Source organism: Myxocyprinus asiaticus, chromosome 11 (genome assembly GCF_019703515.2).
Source record: "Myxocyprinus asiaticus isolate MX2 ecotype Aquarium Trade chromosome 11, UBuf_Myxa_2, whole genome shotgun sequence".
NCBI classification, from domain to species: Eukaryota; Metazoa; Chordata; class Actinopteri; order Cypriniformes; family Catostomidae; genus Myxocyprinus; species Myxocyprinus asiaticus.
The window spans coordinates 13,141,268-13,161,697 of record NC_059354.1 but is presented as its reverse complement, the minus strand read 5'-3'; the positions used below and the strand labels follow the sequence as shown (position 1 = coordinate 13,161,697).

The window sequence follows — 20,430 nt, the reverse complement described above, 5'->3', positions numbered from 1 at the left end:
AAACACATGTATAGGCAATGGAGAGAAGAAAGTCCTCCAAAATTCAGCTCTACAAACTTTCAGTGTATTGAACAGTAATGTTTCGGTCAAAGACCTTCTTCACGTACGTGGTCCTAATGGCACCATACATATATTTTCCTATTTTGTTTCTAACTAGATGGTACATTTTTTTAATCTTCATGATTTTTGAATGATAAACCTTTATTTTTATTCTGAAACATATCTTTGATAGAGGTAACCTGAAGACAGGAAAATATATATTGTTGTGTCTATATAACATGTGGCATTCAAAATCACAAAGGAGAAGCAGTTTGGCTTTGGGGATCGAGAGGTTGTTAAAAAGGGTTCATTTAGTGCATGTAGCTTACTGTCATATTGGAAATGCTTTTGAGACTATGATGAAATGTGCATTTATCAACCAGAAAAATAGGATTGTTTGTTTATTTTTATTACGGCAGTATGAACAATGTTTTAGTTCTTAAAAGTGGTAGTGGTGCTGAAGGCCCAGGCAGCATTAAAGCAAGTGTGTCATATTTAACTAATTCAGAACTAAACTTTTAAAATAAAGGGATTTTAAAATGAAGATAGGAGATTGAGGGGAAAGAGGGTTTTGGGTTTAATATTTTATTGTATTCAAAAAAATCTTTTTAAACATCTGCCTTGAATCCAAGGGGGAAAAAAACGTTTCTTTTTTGGTCTAAACGTTTTTATTTTTTACTTTCATATTATTAATTTCTGTTTGGTACCATCTCAGCTAACAGGTTTAGAGTAAGAATATAGTTAACTTGCTTTTCTTATCAGTGGTCCGGCTCTGTGACTTTAATGTGTCATATTCGCCATATTATCAACAGTATAGGAGGCAGGCTGATGTTGAACATCAATAAAACAAGTTATACAATTTTCAAAATTTCTCATGTCCTAAAAGGGATACAAAACTGGATATTTTATCTGTTTCCTTTAACATAATAGAACAGGAAGTTGGCATGTTGTTTCCGAAAGTTCCAGTATTAGGATCATTATGTCGACTTGCCGACAAGCGGCATCTCCTATCAAGTTTGCACCGGCTCCAGCAGTTTATAAAATAAGCATTCTTCTTTACTGTATTACAGTCTGTACAGCTGACAACAACTCGCTTCACAACTCTCTTTTGACGCCCCTCCGTGGACATTACACCCGGAAACTGGAGCTCACGTGTGCCCATCTGCCCAACAACACTTAACGCTTTGACCACTGGAGGCAGTGTTTCAAATTTTGGTGTAAACAGACCGATTTTAGCTAAAGAAAAGTAACCTACTTTTTCCGATTTCACTGTGAGATCAGACTGTTTCCTTTCCTGCATGTTTATCTTGAACACTGCTAGCTTCTGCTTTACAGCTTATAACTTTCCTTTCTGGAGAAACCATGACAATCATTCAGAATATTTTCTCTTGTCATTTGAAAGTACCTTGTATTATTGGCAAAGGAACACAAAATAATTTTGATCTCTTCATGAAAAAGACAAATCTCTGATATGAACAAGAGTTCAAGATCTCTTGGACTGAAACCAAAATAAAATTAATGGTGTGGAGAAGATAAAGGAGCTTCACAAACATTTTGTTTTTCTTGTTGCAAAGCACAACTTGGTGTTTCCAGATCTCAACAGACGACAACCACACAGTATTTGGATTGCAGCATGCACACACACTAAAAACTTAAAATATCAATATATACATACATACACTGTTTCCCCTAGGATTTTTTTCAGCAGCAGTGCTGTTGTGCACGCATCACAAGCCTGCAACGCCGGACCCTTATTAATGCGTGTTGTTCGAAGAATAGATTAAAACAAGTGTGTCAAACTCAATTTCAGCCTGGGCCACATCACAGTTTATCTGTGCCTTCAAAGGGCCTGTTGAAAATGTGGCACCAGCAATTACCAATAATATTACATGTTATGTGCATTGAAATGCACATTTGACAGTACTGCATTGATTTTGAGGTTGGGATGCAGATGAAAATTATGATATTAACAACAGTGACGTCTGTGGAAAAAAATGAACACCTCATATTTATATTGCTAAATTTAAATATTCTGACAGTGTGACTAAGTTGGGTCTTTACAGATTCCTTTCATCAGGCTCCTACTAATTAAACTACAGTCATGTCTTGGGATTTCTGAAGGCAGACAAAACAACTTACATTTTCCTACAATCAGAGAGCATTACAAGAGTAAAGATTTTACACAGATGGAAAACTGATTGCTTGGTCCATATTTATGAAAGTGCACCATAGTTCTTCCATAGTTTTTTTTTTTTTTTTTTTTGTTATTAACAATTTTATTGATTCCAATGACAAATCAAACAAACATAACAGGAAACACAATCAAATTACATGAATCTAAACCCTTCCCTCCGAACATAAACCCCACCCGCCACAAACACTCACCCCAGTGGCCCGACAGCAAACCAACAATGACACACAAATAAACAATAAATCAACAAAGTATTCAGAAAAAAAAACAAACAAAAAAATATATATATATATATATATATATATATATATATATATATATATATATACTATATATATATATATATATATACTGTATATAAAAAAATGAAAAAGAAAAAACAACAAGAATGCACATACACATTCAATATTGCCCATCTCCCTCCACTGTCTCCCCCCGAGAGCCCTCCAAAAAATCCAAATACCTACCCCATTTTTTATTAAATAATCCCATGTTGCCCAGCCTTCTACAAACCATCCCCTCAAAAGCTGCCACCCTGCCCAACTCTGTGCACCACTCCAGAAACGAGGGCGCTCCAGCTGATTTCCATCCCCTAAAGATGACCTGCCTTCCGATCATGACACCAGCCAGGACCCAACTCTTCATGAACCCATCCCCTACATTAATAACTGTCCCATCGCCTAGAACACAGAGCCTGATGAAACCAGAGTATCCAACACATCACAAATAAAATTCTGAACCCTCAACCAAAATTCTTGAATCTTAACACACACCCAAAAAACATGGGTTGTGTCCCCATCTTCTGATTGGTATCGCCAGCAGGTGGGTGTGTCTTTGAGACCAAGTCTATACAATTTAGAGGGGGTCCAATTGAATCAATGTAAAATCTTAAATTGCATCAGACGCACCCTTGCATCTCTAGATGTAGACTTGACTTTTTTAGAATCCTAGCCCACACTCCCTCCTCCAGTACCAAGTTTAAATCTTTCTCCCATACTCTCTTGAGAGAAGTTGAAGCTCCATCCCCCAGACTCTGAATTAACAGGGAATAATACACTGATGCCTCATGACCTTTGCCAAAGGCAGTAATCACCACTTCCAGAGTATCTGCCGCTTTAGGGGGATGTATTCTACTCCCAAAAACAGTACAGAGCAGATGGTGCAGCTGTAAATACCTAAAGAACTGAGATCTGGGAATCCTAAAATGTTGAACCACATTTTCAAAAGTTCTCAACACTTCACTCTCATATAGGTCACCGAGCGTATTAACCTCCCACAATCCACTCTGACCAACAGAAAGGGGACTTAATAATACATAATTTTGGGTTCATCCATATGCTCGAGGCAACATTTAAATAAATGTCTGAATTAAACACTCTGGACACTTTTGTCCATACCGAATGCAAATGCGAGATAATTAAATTGTGACTTAACTACTCCGGATAGTTTAATAGAAAGGCTTTGCAATGGCAAAATAGGGGCAAGAACTTACTGTTCAATACAAAACCAGGGAGGGGCTCTCTCAGGTGGAAGCGTCCAGTGAGCCAAATATCTGAGACCGAATGCATAATAATAAAACAAAATTTCGGGTAGGCCTAGCCCACCTTTGTCAATCGGCCTATGTAATTTGTTGAAATGTAATCTGGGACGTTTACCATTCCAAATGAAGGACTTCGCTATGCTATCAAAGTGCTTGAAATAAGAGATGGGGATATCTTCAGGGAGAGACTGTAGCAGGTAATTTAATACAATTCATTTTAATAACATTAACCTTCCCAATTATAGATAAATTTAATGAAGCCCACCTGTCCACATCGCTCGAAAACCGTTTTATTAAGGGGTCAAAATTAACTCTAGCTAAATCACACAAATTTGCTGGGAATAAAATACCCAAATACTTAATACCCTGTTTGGGCCACTGGAAGGCAAACGGCTGAAAAGCCATTACTGGGCAGTACGTTGTCAGAGCCAAAGCTTCAGATTTAGACCAATTTAGAAAAGGAATTAATAATTCTGTGAAGGCAAGGCATAGATCTAGTGGGGTCAGAGACGAATAATAAAATATCATCTGCGTAAAGCAAAAGCTTATACATTATAACTCCCGTCACCACCCCTGGAAAATCATCTTCTTTTCTTAATGCGCTGCTAATGGTTCCAGGGCAAGACTGAACAATAATGAGAAAAGAGGGCAACCCTGCCGGGTGCCCCTATCCAGAGTAAAATAATCTGAAATTAATCCATTTGTTTGTACCGCCGCTACCGGTTGTCTATAAAGCAACATAATCCATCCAATAAATGTACTCCCAAACCCATACATTTCCAAAGTCTTAAAAAGATAATCCCATTCTACCATATCAAATGCCTTTTCTGCATCAATTGAGATGGCAGCAACCGGAGTCTGATCATTCGCCACTGACCACATGATATTGATGAGACGCCTGATGTTATCAGAAGAGCTACGGCCCCGAATAAACTCCACCTGATCTATATGTATAAGAGATGTCATAACTTAATTGGTTAGCCAGAATTTTTGACAATATTTTAACATCTAGCTGGATCAGGGAAATTGGACGGTAACTCTTACACTCACTTGGATCTTTGTCCTTTTTAAGAATCAGACTGATCCAGGCCTGTGTCATGGTTGGCGGAAGCTTTCCATTTCCGTATAAACTTCTAATAAAAGTGGAGCCAATTCTGTAGCATAAGATCTAAAGAATTCAGCTGCAAATCCGTCTGGCCCGGGAGTTTTGCCTGTAGGCCCGAATTACCTCGCCAAGCTCCTCCAAGGTTATCTCAGAATCAGTCGTCAGTTTAGGGAGTTCTAATGGTTCCACAAAATTTCTAATATATTCATCAGTAGACGAATTCTTTAAAAGCATTATTAATATCAATGGCCGAGGTAAAAATTCCACCACCAGCAGATTTCACTGAGGGAATGATAGAAAGAGACTCTCTCTGCTTTATATATCTAGCCAAAAGCTTCCCTGCTTTGTCCCCCGACTCAAAATATGACTTTCTTGCCCTGAATAAATAAAACTCCACCTTCCGAGACAAAATAGTATTATATCTGTATTTCAATCGGGTCAATTCACTGAGGCCATCAGACGACATTCGCCTCTGCACTTTTAATATTCCCTTCCAACTCCACAAGTTCTCGTGCTTTGGATTTTTTGATGAATGAGGCATACTGTTTGATCTGACCCCTAAGAACCGCCTTACGTGCCTCCCAAGCCATGCCCACAGAGGATACTGAAGACCAGTTGGTCTCCATATAAACATTGATTTCAGCCTTTAACATTTGTTGGAAATCAGGATTTTGCAAAAGGGATACATTAAAGCACCAACTATATGATTTATTTTTCTCCATATGTGGCAACACCTCTAAATTCACCAGGGCGTGATCTGAGACTAATATGTTTCCAATTGAGCAATCAACAACAGATGAAATGAGGGAAAGAAATCTATTCTAGAATAAATCTTATGGACTGAAAAAAATGTATAGTCCCTACCAGACGGGTTCAAAAGTCTCCAAATATCTGCAAGACCAAGATTTTTACAAATCTTGTGAAGCATCAATGCTGCTCTAGGGGGCTTACACACTTTTGCTCACTATGATCAAGGACTGAGTCCATCAAAAGATTAAAGTCTCCTTCCAATATTATATCAAGATGGGTGCCAGTGGCTTGCAACATCCCTTCAAGATCTATAAAAAAGTCCTGATCATCAGCATTAGGTGCGTAAATATTAGCCAAAATCAACTTTTGCCCCTGCTAAAACAATAATGACTCTTCCTAATTTATCTTTAAACTGTTTGAGACATTTGAATAGTAGATGTTTTCTTATCAATGTAATGACTCCCCTGCTCTTACTTGAGCCAGCACTAAAGAAAACATGTCCACCCCATATCTTCCCAAATTTTTCAGCTTCCTGCAGGGAAAGATGCGTTTCTTGAAGAAACACTATATCATATTTCTTACATTTAAGAAAAGTAATAACCTTCCTTCTTTTTATGGGGTGCCCCAACCCATTCACATTCCACTTGGAGAGAGACAATCCACTCATATTAACCTTTGACATTCTGACATATTAGAAATATTAAATTGTGTGTCCATTTTTTTTATAAAGACCACATTCCACATTGGTGCAACAATCAACCCCCGAACTTTCCCCAGAACAAAACAAACAGAAAAAAGAAGAATGTGCACATTAACCCCACGCACGACAGCACAAACTGGCATCCATCCCTCTAAACTCAAACTGTCCATGTACGCCTACGAGAGCCCCCACAGCAACTTTGCCGTTCGATTGCTCTAGTCTGGTGTTTCTATACAAATTTTGTAAGACAGAATACACAACAGAAAATACCATAAATCAAACTCCAGCCTCTAGCGGAACCAGCACAAAAAAATAAAAAATAACATCCTTTCAGTTTCCTCGGACAGTCAAACGAATGTTCAGTGAGCCGGATGTTCATGAGTGAAGCAGATGACTTAATCCTTCCAATGTCCTGCAAAAAATACTCCACAAAACAAACTCCAACCAATAGGAGGCTTAAACACAGGGAACATGCAGATTCTTCCATAACTGTCCCGATGGAGTTTTATTCCACAAAACAATCTCCAGCCGCTAGACGGAACCAGCACATAAAGAAACAGAACAGGCACCCAGTTTCCTCGGACAGTAAAGTGTATGTTCAGCACGACAAGCTCACTTGGAGGCAATGTGAGAAACACACCATGACTTCCTCAGCCCATTGATTTTATGAAAGACATCACTTGCTGTGGGCATGCAAATATTTTGCGGCCATCCTTAGTATCCATTCTCAATTTGGCCAGAAACATCAGTGCAAAAGCGATCTTCCGTTGATGTAAGAGTTTCTTGCATTCCTTGAATCAATCACATTTCTCTCTTGTCGAATTCACAAAGTCTGGGAACAAGAAAATGCTGTGGTTCTTCCAAGAAAGCTTTCCTTTACTCCTCTCCTCACACAACACGAGATCTTTATCAGATGATCTCAGGAATTTGACCAGAATTGATCGGGGCCTGTCTCCCTCAGCCGATCTGTGAGCAGGGACTCTGTGAGCTTGCTCGATTTCCAGTTTATGGCCTGTTATGTTGAGCATACTCGGGAAGAGCTCGTCTAGGAATTTCACCATACCTCGGCCTTCCTCATGCTCAGGAATTCCGTAAGTGTCTTTTAAAATCTCTAGAGCCTGAGGATTTTGAATTCTTTGACATATTGACTTTTTAGAACAGTTATGTAGCAGGGTGTATCGAATCTCACCGGTTTATGATACAAAAAGAATTAAAAACTAGCAAAGTGCACAGAGCTCGTCGTTCACACGTCCGACCCTCGCATGGCGCCACATGACTCCCTCGTTCTTCCATAGTTTTAACAATGATATTTGTACTAGTTAATGGTAAACTTGTAAAACCATGCATGGCTCCTCATTACCATGGTTAGTAACTATGGTTTCTATATAAAGAACTATGGCATTTTTATAATGGAAAAAACAGCAGTGTAAATAGATTTAGAAAGTTTTTCTGCCACAACTACCATAGTTAATACTGTACAGTTAGTGTTACTGCAGTAAATCCATGGTACATTTTTGGAAGTTGTGATTTGAGAATTGAAAAGCCTTCTAATTTATGTTTTCTTTGCCAGTGCCATTTAGAATGTGGAGGCTGTTTGTTTTAAACTAGTTTAATCAGTGAGACATGAGTTTTGTAACAGACAATTCTGAACCACATTTATACGGGTTTCGCAATCCCCGCTGCACATCTCACTGGTTCACAAGTGCATATAAAATAGTCTGTTGTTTGGTTGAGACCAGTCTGCAAATTACCGCACCTGCTCTGCCCTCGTGCAGCTTTACTCATGATTAAGCCGTGTTGATAATTGACCCGTGTAGCACTGTTTCATTCCACTTTTGAAGCGAGGAAAATGCACTCCAAAACATACAGATGACGGGAAGGCTCATTTATATTCACGAGGAATGCGCTAACTGATTGTTCAGTGAAATGCTGCGATCCCCTGCCATCCAACATTTCAGAAATGAGCTTGCGGACCACTTGAAATTAAACGAGTTTGACACGTGTTATGCAGTGACGTCACTTGAGTAAGTGCAAGTATTTGTGTGTGTTTGTGTGTGGTCCCTTTTGCAGTGTATAAAGTGCATAGCTGACTGGGGCTGGCAAGCATTATGTTGCGTCAAGAATATTAAATTAACAATGTGAGATCCCAACAGCGGCGCTCAATTCAGCACTGGCACGGCTGCAAGATGCATATAGGGGGAACACTGTATGTGTTTATGTGTGTGTGTGTATATAGATATATATAGATATACACACACACACACACTGGCGATCAAAAGTTTGCAATAATGTACATTACATTTTTATCAAATTCTAATAGTAATTTTTATGTTATTAATGTCCTGACTATACATTGTGATCAATTGAATGCTACTTTGGTGAATAAAAGTACCAATTTCTTTCCATAAGAGCAAAATCTGTACATTATTCCAAACGTTTGGCCCTTAGTGTGTGTGTGTGTATGTGCATGTGTGTGTATATGTATATATATATACGCTATATTGCCAAAAGTATTCGCTCATCTGCCTTTAGGGCAGGAATACTCAACAAATAAAAACAACCCCACACCATAATCCCCCCTCCACCAGACTTCACAGTTGGCACAATGCAGTCAGTCTAAAACGCATATGAATTTAAGTGACATCCCATTCTTAATCCATAGGGTTTAATATGACGTCGGCCCACCCTTTGCAGCTATAACAGCTTCAACTCTTCTGGGAAGGCTTTCCACAAGGTTTAGGAGTGTGTTTATGTGAATTTTTGACCATTCTTCCAGAAGCGCATTTGTGAGGTCAGACACTGATGTTGGGTGAGAAGGCCTGGCTCGCAGTCTTCGCTCTAATTCATCCCAAAGGTGCTCTGTCGGGTTGAGGTCATGACTCTGTGCAGGCCAGTCAAGTTCTTCCACACCAAACTCGCTCATCCATGTCTTTATGGACCTTGCTTTGTGCAATGGTGCGCAGTCATGTTGGAACAGGAAGGGGCCATCCCCAAACTGTTCCCACAAAGTTGGGAGCATGGAATTGTCCAAAATCTCTTGGTATGCTGAAGCATTCAGAGTTCCTTTCACTGGAACTAAGGGGCCAAGCCCAGCTCCTGAAAAACAACCCCACACCATAATCCCCCCTCCACCAAACTTCACAGTTGGCACAATGCAGTCAGTCAAGTACCGTTCTCCTGGCAACTGCCAAACCCAGACTCGTCCATCAGATTGCCAGATGGAGAAGCATGATTCGTCACTCCAGAGAACGCGTCTCCACTGCTCTAGAGTCCAGTGGCGGCGTGCTTTACACCACTGCATCCGACGCTTTGCATTGCACTTGGTGATGTATGGCTTGGATGCAGCTGCTCGGCCATGGAAACCCATTCCATGAAGCTCTCTACGCACTGTTCTTGAGCTAATCTGAAGGCCACATGAACTTTGGAGGTCTGTAGCGATTGACTCTGCAGAAAGTTAGCGACCTCTGCGCACTGTGCGGCTCAGCATCCTCTGACCCCGCTCTGTCATTTTACGTGGCCTACCACTTCGTGGCTGAGTTGCTGTCATTCCCAATCGCTTCCACTTTGTTATAATACCACTGACAGTTGACTGTGGAATATTTAGTAGTGAGGAAATTTCACGACTGGACTTGTTGCACAGGTGGCATCCTATCACAGTACCACGCTGGAATTCACTGAGCTCCTGAGAGCGGCCCATTCTTTCACAAATGTTTGTAGAAGCAGTCTGCATGCCTAGGTGTTTCATTTTATACACCTATGGCCATGGAAGTGATTGGAACACCTGAATTCAATTATTTGGATGGGTGAGCGAATACTTTTGGCAATATAGTGTGTGTATATATATATATATTAGTTTTAATTGTCCTGATGAAGATAAGCCACACACCCCAAATTCTTCAAAAATAAATAAATAAATAAAAGATCAACCGGTTGGAATCGGCTGTAAAATTATCAACTTGAAATTCTGGAAATGTTGTTTTTTATCTTGTACTTGCTTGCCATTTTTTGACCCCTTGATCATTTTGTAACATTAACGGCTGAAGTGTCCAAATTTGACCAAATGTTACAACAGTTTGTTGTTGCTAGCTGTCATTCATGGCTGACAGAGAAGACTTCAACTTTCTGACTTCTTGAAATTATGGATACAGTTGGTCCTTCTTCATATGTTCAACTATTCAGTCTTTAAAGCTACACTATTTAACTTTTGGCCCTCTTGCGGGTAAAAAATGAAACTGCATGCGTCTTGCGGAAGAACATTGATTTAGTAATGCCGTAAGTCGTGCTTCGGCTCTGCTCCTCTGCGCGGATGAATGTGCTTCGAGGCATTTGTGTATACACAGATACAGGACATCTTATCAGAGCGAATGGACAAATAAATAACGAAAGAAAGGAAAAGACGGATATCCGAAAACATGTCATCTGAGCAGATGAGTGCCATATCTTATGCTGTTGTTTTGACTTATTGGAAACATAGATATTTTGAAATAAATGACGTTACAAAAGTTAGGCAACATTCGTTAACATTAGACAACGATTGCTAGTCTGATAAGGTCAAAGGTAGTAAAGTTTTTATAACTGCAAGATGTTCTAGCCAAATAGACCACAGCAGTAACTAATTTATAGATTGTCATTGTTACCAACCAGTGGTCAACATCATTTCAAGACTCACATGTCCTTGTTAAGTCTAGGACTAAAGGATTTATTTATATAAATTATTGCTGTTATAAAGAAAAATACACACGTGTGCTAGCAAGTGAAAAGTTCTGCACCGATTACAGTATAATTATTGTATTTCACTACACACACACAGACGTGTGTGTGTGATTACACCTCTGAAAAGCCAAGCCGATGTTGATTCGGGTTTTATTACGGACTCTGTCGCTTTCCTTTTTGCTTGTAGACTCTGCTCTGTTCAGGGTTTCTTTGATTTACAACCGGTGTTTCCCCGGAGGTTTGCCGTTTTGAATGATCCATGGTAAAATTTTCTCGTTCGTTGTGATGACAAACTTTCAGCTGCACGCTACTCTCACACATGCGCTACAGTAGCCGGATCTTATTTTCTCTGTGTACGGATATGACGGCAAAGCACGGGTGAATGACGTATGTATGCCATTTCCCGAGAAATCCGTCCCAACAGCTCTAAAATATAAATAATTATTATAGTTTTATCGAAGTGTATTTGAGTAAAGACATGGTTTGAAAGATGGATTTTTAACAATTAAATCTCATTAATAACAATTTGTTATTTTTTAAAAGTTACATAGTGTAGCTTTAACTAAATCTCCTTAAATGAGACCAACATCTCTATTTTCTGTGATTTGGAAATTTCCACATTTGTTTGTCCTCAGGGTTTTCATGTCGGTTTAACGTACACCTCATGATGCTCACTTGTTCTTGTTCTTCTTAACCATGAGTTATGTTCTTAACCAGTTTCAAGTGTACATTTTATCTTTCTTGATTACCTTGTTTCATTTAAACTCTGTTAAGGAAACATTTTAGATAAAATATCCAGTTGAATTGACCATTTTTTCTAATGTTCTCATTTTAATGTCATCATCAAATGTGTACTGTACCTTTAAATTAAACCTAGTCATATTAGAGCCATGGCTTAGGCTTAAAATATTCTGACACAATGAGCCACCCCACCATTTCAAATCATTGTTCCTTATTATTTCCTGTATTTTAAATACCAAGAAGTTGCACCAAAAAAAAAAAAAAAAAAAGTAAAAAATCTAGTCATTAACCATTTAAAATATAAAGATGTTATTTCCTTTTTCTTTCTCTCCCAAAACCCTCAATCCAAAGGTTTGACAGGAGAAAGTGTGGCCCAGGTAGCACAGTAGTATAGGAGTTTAGGCTAAAGCACAGGCTTAAATATCATCAGGGTTTACATTTACTAGACCTGTATTTTGTTTTAACGCTTATGTAACCTGTTCTCATCTTTAATCCTGAGACTTTATTGCATAGAGATAAACTGTTTGTTTACAATGTCGCCTGCAGAGTTTACCCTTTATGATAAAACATGTTTTTCCATGAATCATCTGTCACCTTTGTCCTTATGAAAGTGACATGATGACAAAAGAAATGGAGATTGCATTCTGTTAACTGTTGCTGCAAAATTCTAGAGAACGTCTACACATCTCAATGTTTTGCAGCTATTGAATTCGAAATGACTTGACTTTTTCAAGTAATCCTAGAAAAGGGGGAGAGCATTCCAAATAGACACTGCTGACTCACTCCACAAGTTCCCTCAACGAAACTGCACTGTTGTGGCATTGGGAGCGTTCTCACTATCGCTCCCTTCAGTACCAACACACTGGCAAACTGTTGAGGTATTTCATGAGGTGATTGGTTTTACTGATAGGACATTTGAACCTAGAAATTTCAAAAGACAAAGCTTTTGATTTTAGATGTAGTTTTTCTTTTTGACCTGCATGCTTTGCTTTATTATGCCCTTAAATCAATGCAGTTGATGTATATTTATTTCCTGTTTAATTTCAATGTTTTTTTGTTTTGTAGACTAACCATAGGACTATGTATAGGACAGGTCTAATCAGTTCCTTCTCAGTCTGGTCAAGACACAAGAGTAAGCATGGTCTGAGAACTGATGATCAGGAAGTTATGTTATAGGCCTCAACAAATGGAAGGGAATTTGTGAAGTCTAAATAGAAAGTAGCAAAGCGAATGGAATGAAGAACAAAAATGAAGGCTTCTGTCTCATTACTGTAACAAAATTGTAATTTGCCAGCAGAGTGTTGCAGTTATTTATGGTGCTGAATGCTGAAATTACCTGGCAACAATGGCAAACCTGGCAGGTCTCATAAATAAACTTACTAAAATTTGGAAAATTGTCCATATTGTTCTGTTTTAAAACTAGGCCTGTCAAAGTTACTGAAAAATGAATTAGAAATGTGTGCAACGGCCATAAATAATAATGTGATAACACTTTACAATAAGATTAGATTAATTAACATGAACTAACAATGAACACTATTTATTAATCTTTTTTTAATATTAAGATCTACATACACAAATGCATTTTTGCATTAAAAGTTCTGTACATTAGTATTAGTTAAATCAGTATCAACTAACATGACCAAACAATGAACAATAGTATTTAATATAGTATTTATATATATATATACAGGTGCATCTCAATAAATTAGAATGTCGTGGAAAAGTTCATTTATTTCAGTAATTCAACTCAAATTGTGAAACTCGTGTATTAAATAAATTCAGTGCACACAGACTGAAGTAGTTTAAGTCTTTGGTTCTTTTAATTGTGATGATTTTGGCTCACATTTAACAAAAACCCACCAAAAACCTACAGCCAAATTCACTCCCAAAAATGCAGGTAGTAACAACTGGATTTTCATTAAATTTGCATATTGTGTGACCTGAACAACTACATATTAATGTGGTCACATATTAAGCTTATTTAACCCTTAAATGCATGGGTGTTTTGCCATTAATAATTACAAACCTCGGGTCTTGAGTAACCCGGCACAAAAATGGATCTACAAAATGCCCCAAAATAGTACAATTGTCATTGCTTTTTCAAGACAATTAGAAAATAATACTGTCTAGAATATATTTTGTTAAATTTCGATGGTGAATTTTTCACTTATGATGCAACAAATGATAGAACAGGATTCATTATCTTTTATTAAATGTTGGGCAAGACATCAACGTGATAGTACTTATTTGTATGAATACAGCATTAATTTATGTAATAAACAAAGAAATAGGTATTTTGTGATAGTAAACTTTTATAGATATTAAATAATCATAAAAATATGATTTATGGAAGTGCAAATATATATTGCGACACTATTACATATCTCTGGTCCCTAACAATACACTTTTTGTAATTAAACAATTAGAAGAAAAAAAATAGTTTTAGCCATTTTGGCATTTTATTATTGTTACACTATTCATAAGAAAATAGTTGAGGAATACTAAAGATATGGGGGCATAACTCCAAAAAAATAAATGAGGTAGATGGGGTGGAATGAGGTCCCAGGTCACTAAAGACCTGAAATATGCATTTAGGGGTTAAGGTGCGGTGTTAGAAATTAGTGATGCAAGAACTAATCAATAAAATCAACTAATTAATCATGAAAATAATCAATAAAAAGAGCAAAACATGCCGTAACATTACTATTTTTTATCACTGACAAATCTGTTTTTTAAATTGATTTTTCTTTAGATTAGAGCATTAATTACTAAAGCATTAATTAGCAAATTTCTAAAACTCAAATAACTAAATTAATTGCATACATTGTCCCATTCTTGATCTTTTACATTTTGAAACTGAAATGACCTCTAAATAAAGGTGCCAGAAATCTAACACAAGAACATACATTATTCAGCCTTCAATTCCAGATAAATTATGCATGTGCATGAAAATAACAGTCATTTTATTGATATCTTGGGTAATGTCAATTTATCTGTTTTGGGTAATATCTCATTATCTGTATATATTTACACGTTTAATGGGCTGTTTAGCCTCCCCAGTGGCCGGTATACCTTCCAAACCAGTAGCACATGATAACATTTAATAAAACTAGCCATTTCATATTTCAAATAACTAGTGAAAGTAGGTATTTCTTTACATGACCATCATTCATTCAAATATTTACCATGTGAGTACAGCCAAAGTCCCCTAAAAATACAAGAAAAGTATAAAATATAAGTGTTAAAAAATTCTCATTAAGGACCAAAATGAATACAAATTGATGATGTGAACAAATTGAAAGCTTGTGTGCTTGGAGTAACTAAAGATCTTTATTTTATGCTGTAAATATAACAAGAATATTCCACTCGAAGTCGTCTCAGATGCCATCCCAAAGTAATATCCCATTCACAATGTGAACCATTACTCAATTGTCCACATGGTTTATTAGACAATGTTTATTCCTGTAATAATTTCAGATTCCTCGCACCTACGAGGTTAATTTCAAATAGAGACCTGCCATGACAGCCACAAACATCCTAAACATGTTTCTTTAATGTTACAAATCTCATTTTGATTGCAAAACACCTTGGAAGCATTCATGTTTTTCTTCGGATTTGGGTAGGATTTAGTGGGGAGGTTCTGTTCAAGTGGAAAATGTTTTATTTTTACTTTGTATCCACTGGGAATTGTATTTTATTTTTAGAAGTTTGATTTGGAGATGTGCTTTATGTGTTGGAATGAATGCGTGTCTAAACTGTTGTCTAGTAAGATAGTGGTTTTAAGGATTCAAACCTGTCTGAATATTTTTAAATGTTTATATATATATATATATATATATAATGAATCCATGAATGAACAAATGCTTTTATAAAAGAAACATGTAAACCCCTTATTTGAGAAATGTCACCCAATGGTAGTGTATAATTTATAATTATAATTATAATAATTAATAATTAATAATAATAATTTTTTTATAATTTTCTTTATTTATCACACATTATACATTTGCACATATACGGTGAAATTCTTCTTTTTCACATATCCCAGCTAGGCTGGGGTCAGAGTGCAGGGTCAGCCATGATACGGCGCCCCTGGAGCAGATAGGGTTAAGGGCCTTGCTCAAGGGCCCAACAGTGGCATCTTGGCAGTGCTGGGGCTTGAACCCCCGACCTTCTGATCAGTAACCCAGAGCCTTAACCGCTGAGCTACCACTGCCCATAGCTACAGTGTATAGTGTATAGATAGAGGAAGTGATTCAGGCAAGAGTACATTTTATTATTTTAAGAATATTAATGCTAAAAGCTTCTAAAATAATAGAATTTTCTATGTCTTCGTACAAATAAATAAATAATTGAATTCATATTTTTTCATCCACAGCACACGTTCCACTCTGATTTAGACTCATGAAAATTAGACGTAGGCTTCCGTCCATTTTCCAGTCAAGATGCCAAGTTCTTGACTCTTGGGCATCATGTCCTCACTCACAATAAATCACTTGTTCCTTGTTCAGAGATGTATTCACATTACAGTCCAATTGAGGTCATTTAGCCACAATGTAGACTTTCTCTTTCAGTTGCCAAAGCATAAATGTTTGATATTCAGCAATGTCACAAAGCACTCTTTTAGTACATGAATACTTGAAAATATACACTTTTAAAAGAAAGAAATCTTGGGTGATCTTCATGTGGTTCCTTTCCATGTATGTGATGTTATACAGACAATGATACCTGCATTGAATTCATTGAGTGTTTCTTAATGGTAAGTTGGAATGTGTAGCATGTTTAATTGGTCTACCTACTCAAAACAATTTAAATGGGCCTACGTTGGGTAGAAAATAGTGTTCAGTTATGAACAAATCGTATGAGAGTCTTGAAGTGCAGCAAAAGCTGGCAGTTACCCCAACAAAACACTGTACAAATATACTTAGTTGCTTATGAGATAACATCAAATGAATTTTATACAATTATAAATATTTATAGGGAAATTTCACAAAAAAAAATTTAATTCTGTCATACTAGACTCATGGCCATGTTGCTTTCTTCCATGGACAACAAAATGACTCCAGTAAAAATATATGTCACCATTTACTTTCTTTGTATGGGAAAAAAATGCCATGAAAGTGAATTGTGACTGAGGCTAACCTTATGCCAAACATCTCCCTTTTAAGTTCCACAGAAAAAGAAAGTCGTACAGGTTCGGAATTACATAATGGTGACTGAATGATGACTTGTGAACTACACAAGTATTGTTATAATCCTTTTGGATTGTCTGAGATTACTCTGAATGTGCAAATGCTGTATTGGGCTGCCAAGGGTGACATTTCTGTCTGCATTCAGAATGGGACTGTTAGAAGGATCTCCAGGGGTAAGTGTAAAAGCTAGTTATTATGCCCTCAGGTTTGTTCATTCATGTATTCCTTATGTTTCTCCACTGCAATAGAAAATGACTGTGTTGATGCTAAATGCACACTCCCAGTCCTTGTTTCATGTAAAACTTTTTACAGGTATTCATCTCACTTTGCCCTTCCATGGTTTACAGCATCTACTTTCACCATTTGATCTAAAATGTTTCAGTTTTCTGCTTTGGAGAAGATGGAGCTGCCAGAATTCCTCTCTCTTTAACTTTATTGTCCTTTGACCAGTCTTCAACCTTTCCTGGTCAGGTGTTCCTTGTTGCTTCCAAGATGTCCTCTTTCAGCCATGAAAACAAAGACTCTGACCATTAAAACTCTTCAGGCTATCTCAGAAGTATCTTTCCATTCCTTTTAATTAATCAGAAGATGGACTGGCTCAATATGTTCCTTTATGCCTACAGCTGTTATTTCCTATTTTACTTGGATTGCTTTTTTGTTTTGTTTTTTTCTTCTTAATCATTTGTCCAGTTCATCTGTCACATAGAAGAGAGAATTATTGGAAAAAATTGTTTGTGCAGTGTCAAACAAATTATTTGCCTAGTCAGCCTTGAGGAAATCATAATCCCTCTTTGTGCAATGATTTCTAAATCTTTGCAATTGCATCTTGTTCTGGTCTACTTGTGTGTGTGCTTCAATAGTTTTTCATTTTCTATCGCAGTCGAGACGTCACAACATTGAAAATTGAAAGATTTATAATGATATGGCCACAACTTGTTTCCTTTTTTTATTCATGTATATATGTATTTATTTATTTATTTTAAGGATATTTAGTAAGGGCATGAAAGACAGAGAGGGACTGTGTGTGTGTCTGTATGTATGGGTGGTTTGCAAACATGTGCATTAGACCAGAAATGGTAACACGCTATTTTTATCATTGCGCAGCATGAGGAACGCTAGTGGACTGACAGCAGCTGACCTAACCCATGCCCAGGGCTTTCAAGAGTGTGCCCAACTGCTTTCCAATGCCCAGAACCAGCAACTCAATCAGCTTAATGGGCTCTCATCTAACAGCTCTTTGTGCTATGGGGATCGCAAACTAATCCAAGAGCGGGGCATCCTTAATGGGGTACCCAATCGAAAGAGGTCCCTTGATTGCATGGAGCCTAATCAAATTAAAAAGGCCAGAACGGATGGTAAGTCATGACTACCTATTTATGTACATATTTCACCGAGTCAAATTGTACAATAAATAAGGTGTAAATAAAGGTGAAGTAATTTCTTGACAGAATTTAATAAAAAAGACCATTCCATCTGACATTGGTTGGACAAATAGTTTATCCTGCCCCAGTTTCACACGAGTGGTTGAGTCATTGTTGCTGTGTCTGGCTGTTTGGGTTTCTCAAACAGAGCAATGCTTTGTGCCATCACAGATCTTGGTTATCAGGCGATGAGTGGAGTTAATGGATCCAGTGGAGGAGACCAGATGGAGAACATACACATGGAGTTTGGGCCAACACTGAGTACCACAGGTGGGAACGGACCCTTAAATGGATCCTGTTCTTTGGGGTCCAATGGCTACAGCAGTGCAGAGCAGGACCAGGGGGCCAGAATGGAGAGCTTATCCTCTCCAGCCCACAAAGAGCTGGAGATCTTCACCGTGACCTCCATGCAAATACCATGTCGTTGCACTAACTCCTATGCCTATTTGTAGGGCAATTTGCCTTTGCTTCATTTAGACTCTTCTGGTTATGTGTGTCTAGATGGGAATATAATACAGTTTAGTACACTTCATGTGTATAAAGCCTTTCATAAAAATTGTCACACTATCCCGTCCTTTTAACTTTAGTTGGTGTGCACTTTGTAAAAAAATAAAATAAGTTATTTTGATCAGTTTGGAGAAATTTTGTTTTGTTTTGCACAAATACTTCCCTGAACACTTTTTTTTTATTATTATTATTTTTATTTTTTTATTTTGATTCCTGTACATTCCAAGTTAAAAAAAAAAAATCCCACCTTGTCTCTAAAGTCTCTGCATTTTGAGGCAGTTTTGTATGCCCTGAAATCCATACTCGAAAAGTAAAATGTCTTTTTGTGTTTGATCTTAAAATGACTGCTTTTGCAGAGTTGCATTTCCCTTGCCAAATTCCTGCCCTTTAGACTGTTTGTTACTTTTGACACAAGTGACCCATTTTATTGTCCTGCAAAGTAGCAAAAAGGAAACACAGATTCTAGGTGGATTCCAGCATGTTATTTTTTGTAGTGTTCCTATGTAATTTCCATTTGGACATTTTTTATATTTTATCCATGTTGTTTTTTTTTTTGTTTTGTTTTTTTCCTGTCATGAATGTTTTCTTTTCTTCTTCTTCTTGTTATACCAAAGTATATCTTAACGTGAATTTACAAATTACATTTATGGACCTTCGCTGTGCAGCTTTCAAACGTATATGTTCTTGTAGGGAAGTGCCAGATGCTGTTCAGTCTGATTTCTTTGTCCTCAGATCTTTTGACTCTGTTAGGTTGTAGTTTGCTTTCTGTGAGTGTTCTGTGGGCAAAATCTGTTAAAGAGGATCTATTTAGTTAGATTTGTTGTATCTTTGCAGTTAAATGTTTATCTATCTGGTTATTGAAAGAGGGGAAAGTCCTTTTTCCGGCTAATATTTTGCTTAGAATTTTGTATGTAGTCTAGATATTATTTGCTTGAGGTGAAGGAAAGTCTTTGATTCAAATGTACTTTTATATATGTTCAAATAAAAAGATCTATTTGTCAGAATTTGTTCTCCCAAAAAAGAAGTCTGAAGTAAATGGCCAAGGCCATAATTTTTTGCACTGCAAATAAAATGCATGATTGCCTACTCTAAAACTTTTCTGTATTACAAGGGACATCTGACTGAAAGTGCTCATTTACACAGCTAAGTCGGACACTGAGATAGAGGTAAAAATATATAGTTCATGTAGCATAGCAGGATGCTTAATATTGACAAATGTAATTTCTATACTCATTAAATGTTCTGTCTTTTAACAATCAGCATTGACTCTTGGATGTGTACTTATTTTTGTAAGAGCATGCTAGCAAAATAGGAACAACATGCAAGTATCAGGGATGGATTACCGACCAGGCCAATGGGGCCAGTGCCCAGGGGCCCTTGACTGCCCGGGGGGCCCCTGGGCTTTAAGGTTGCATGATCCATTTTGGCAATTACCCCTGCTCGAAAACCAATCAACAATGAAAACGAACCCCCCCGCCCCCTGCCAGTTGCTATGTAAAAAAATTTGTGGGAAGGGAGGGGGAGCCCT

General features: G+C 37.4%; 1 protein-coding gene across 1 annotated transcript in view; it reads left to right on the top strand.

The window, feature by feature from the left end:
- Positions 1 to 20,161, top strand: part of LOC127448196 (ankyrin repeat domain-containing protein 10-like) — a 37,306-nt gene extending 17,145 nt beyond the window's left edge. Inside the window, exons 4-5 of the mRNA XM_051710553.1 lie at positions 18,079 to 18,329; positions 18,567 to 20,161. Of these exons, the coding sequence (XP_051566513.1) occupies positions 18,079 to 18,329; positions 18,567 to 18,847 (532 nt within the window). The 3' untranslated portion in view covers positions 18,848 to 20,161. The remainder of the gene's footprint in view (positions 1 to 18,078; positions 18,330 to 18,566) is intronic.
- Positions 20,162 to 20,430: the final 269 nt, after the last annotated feature.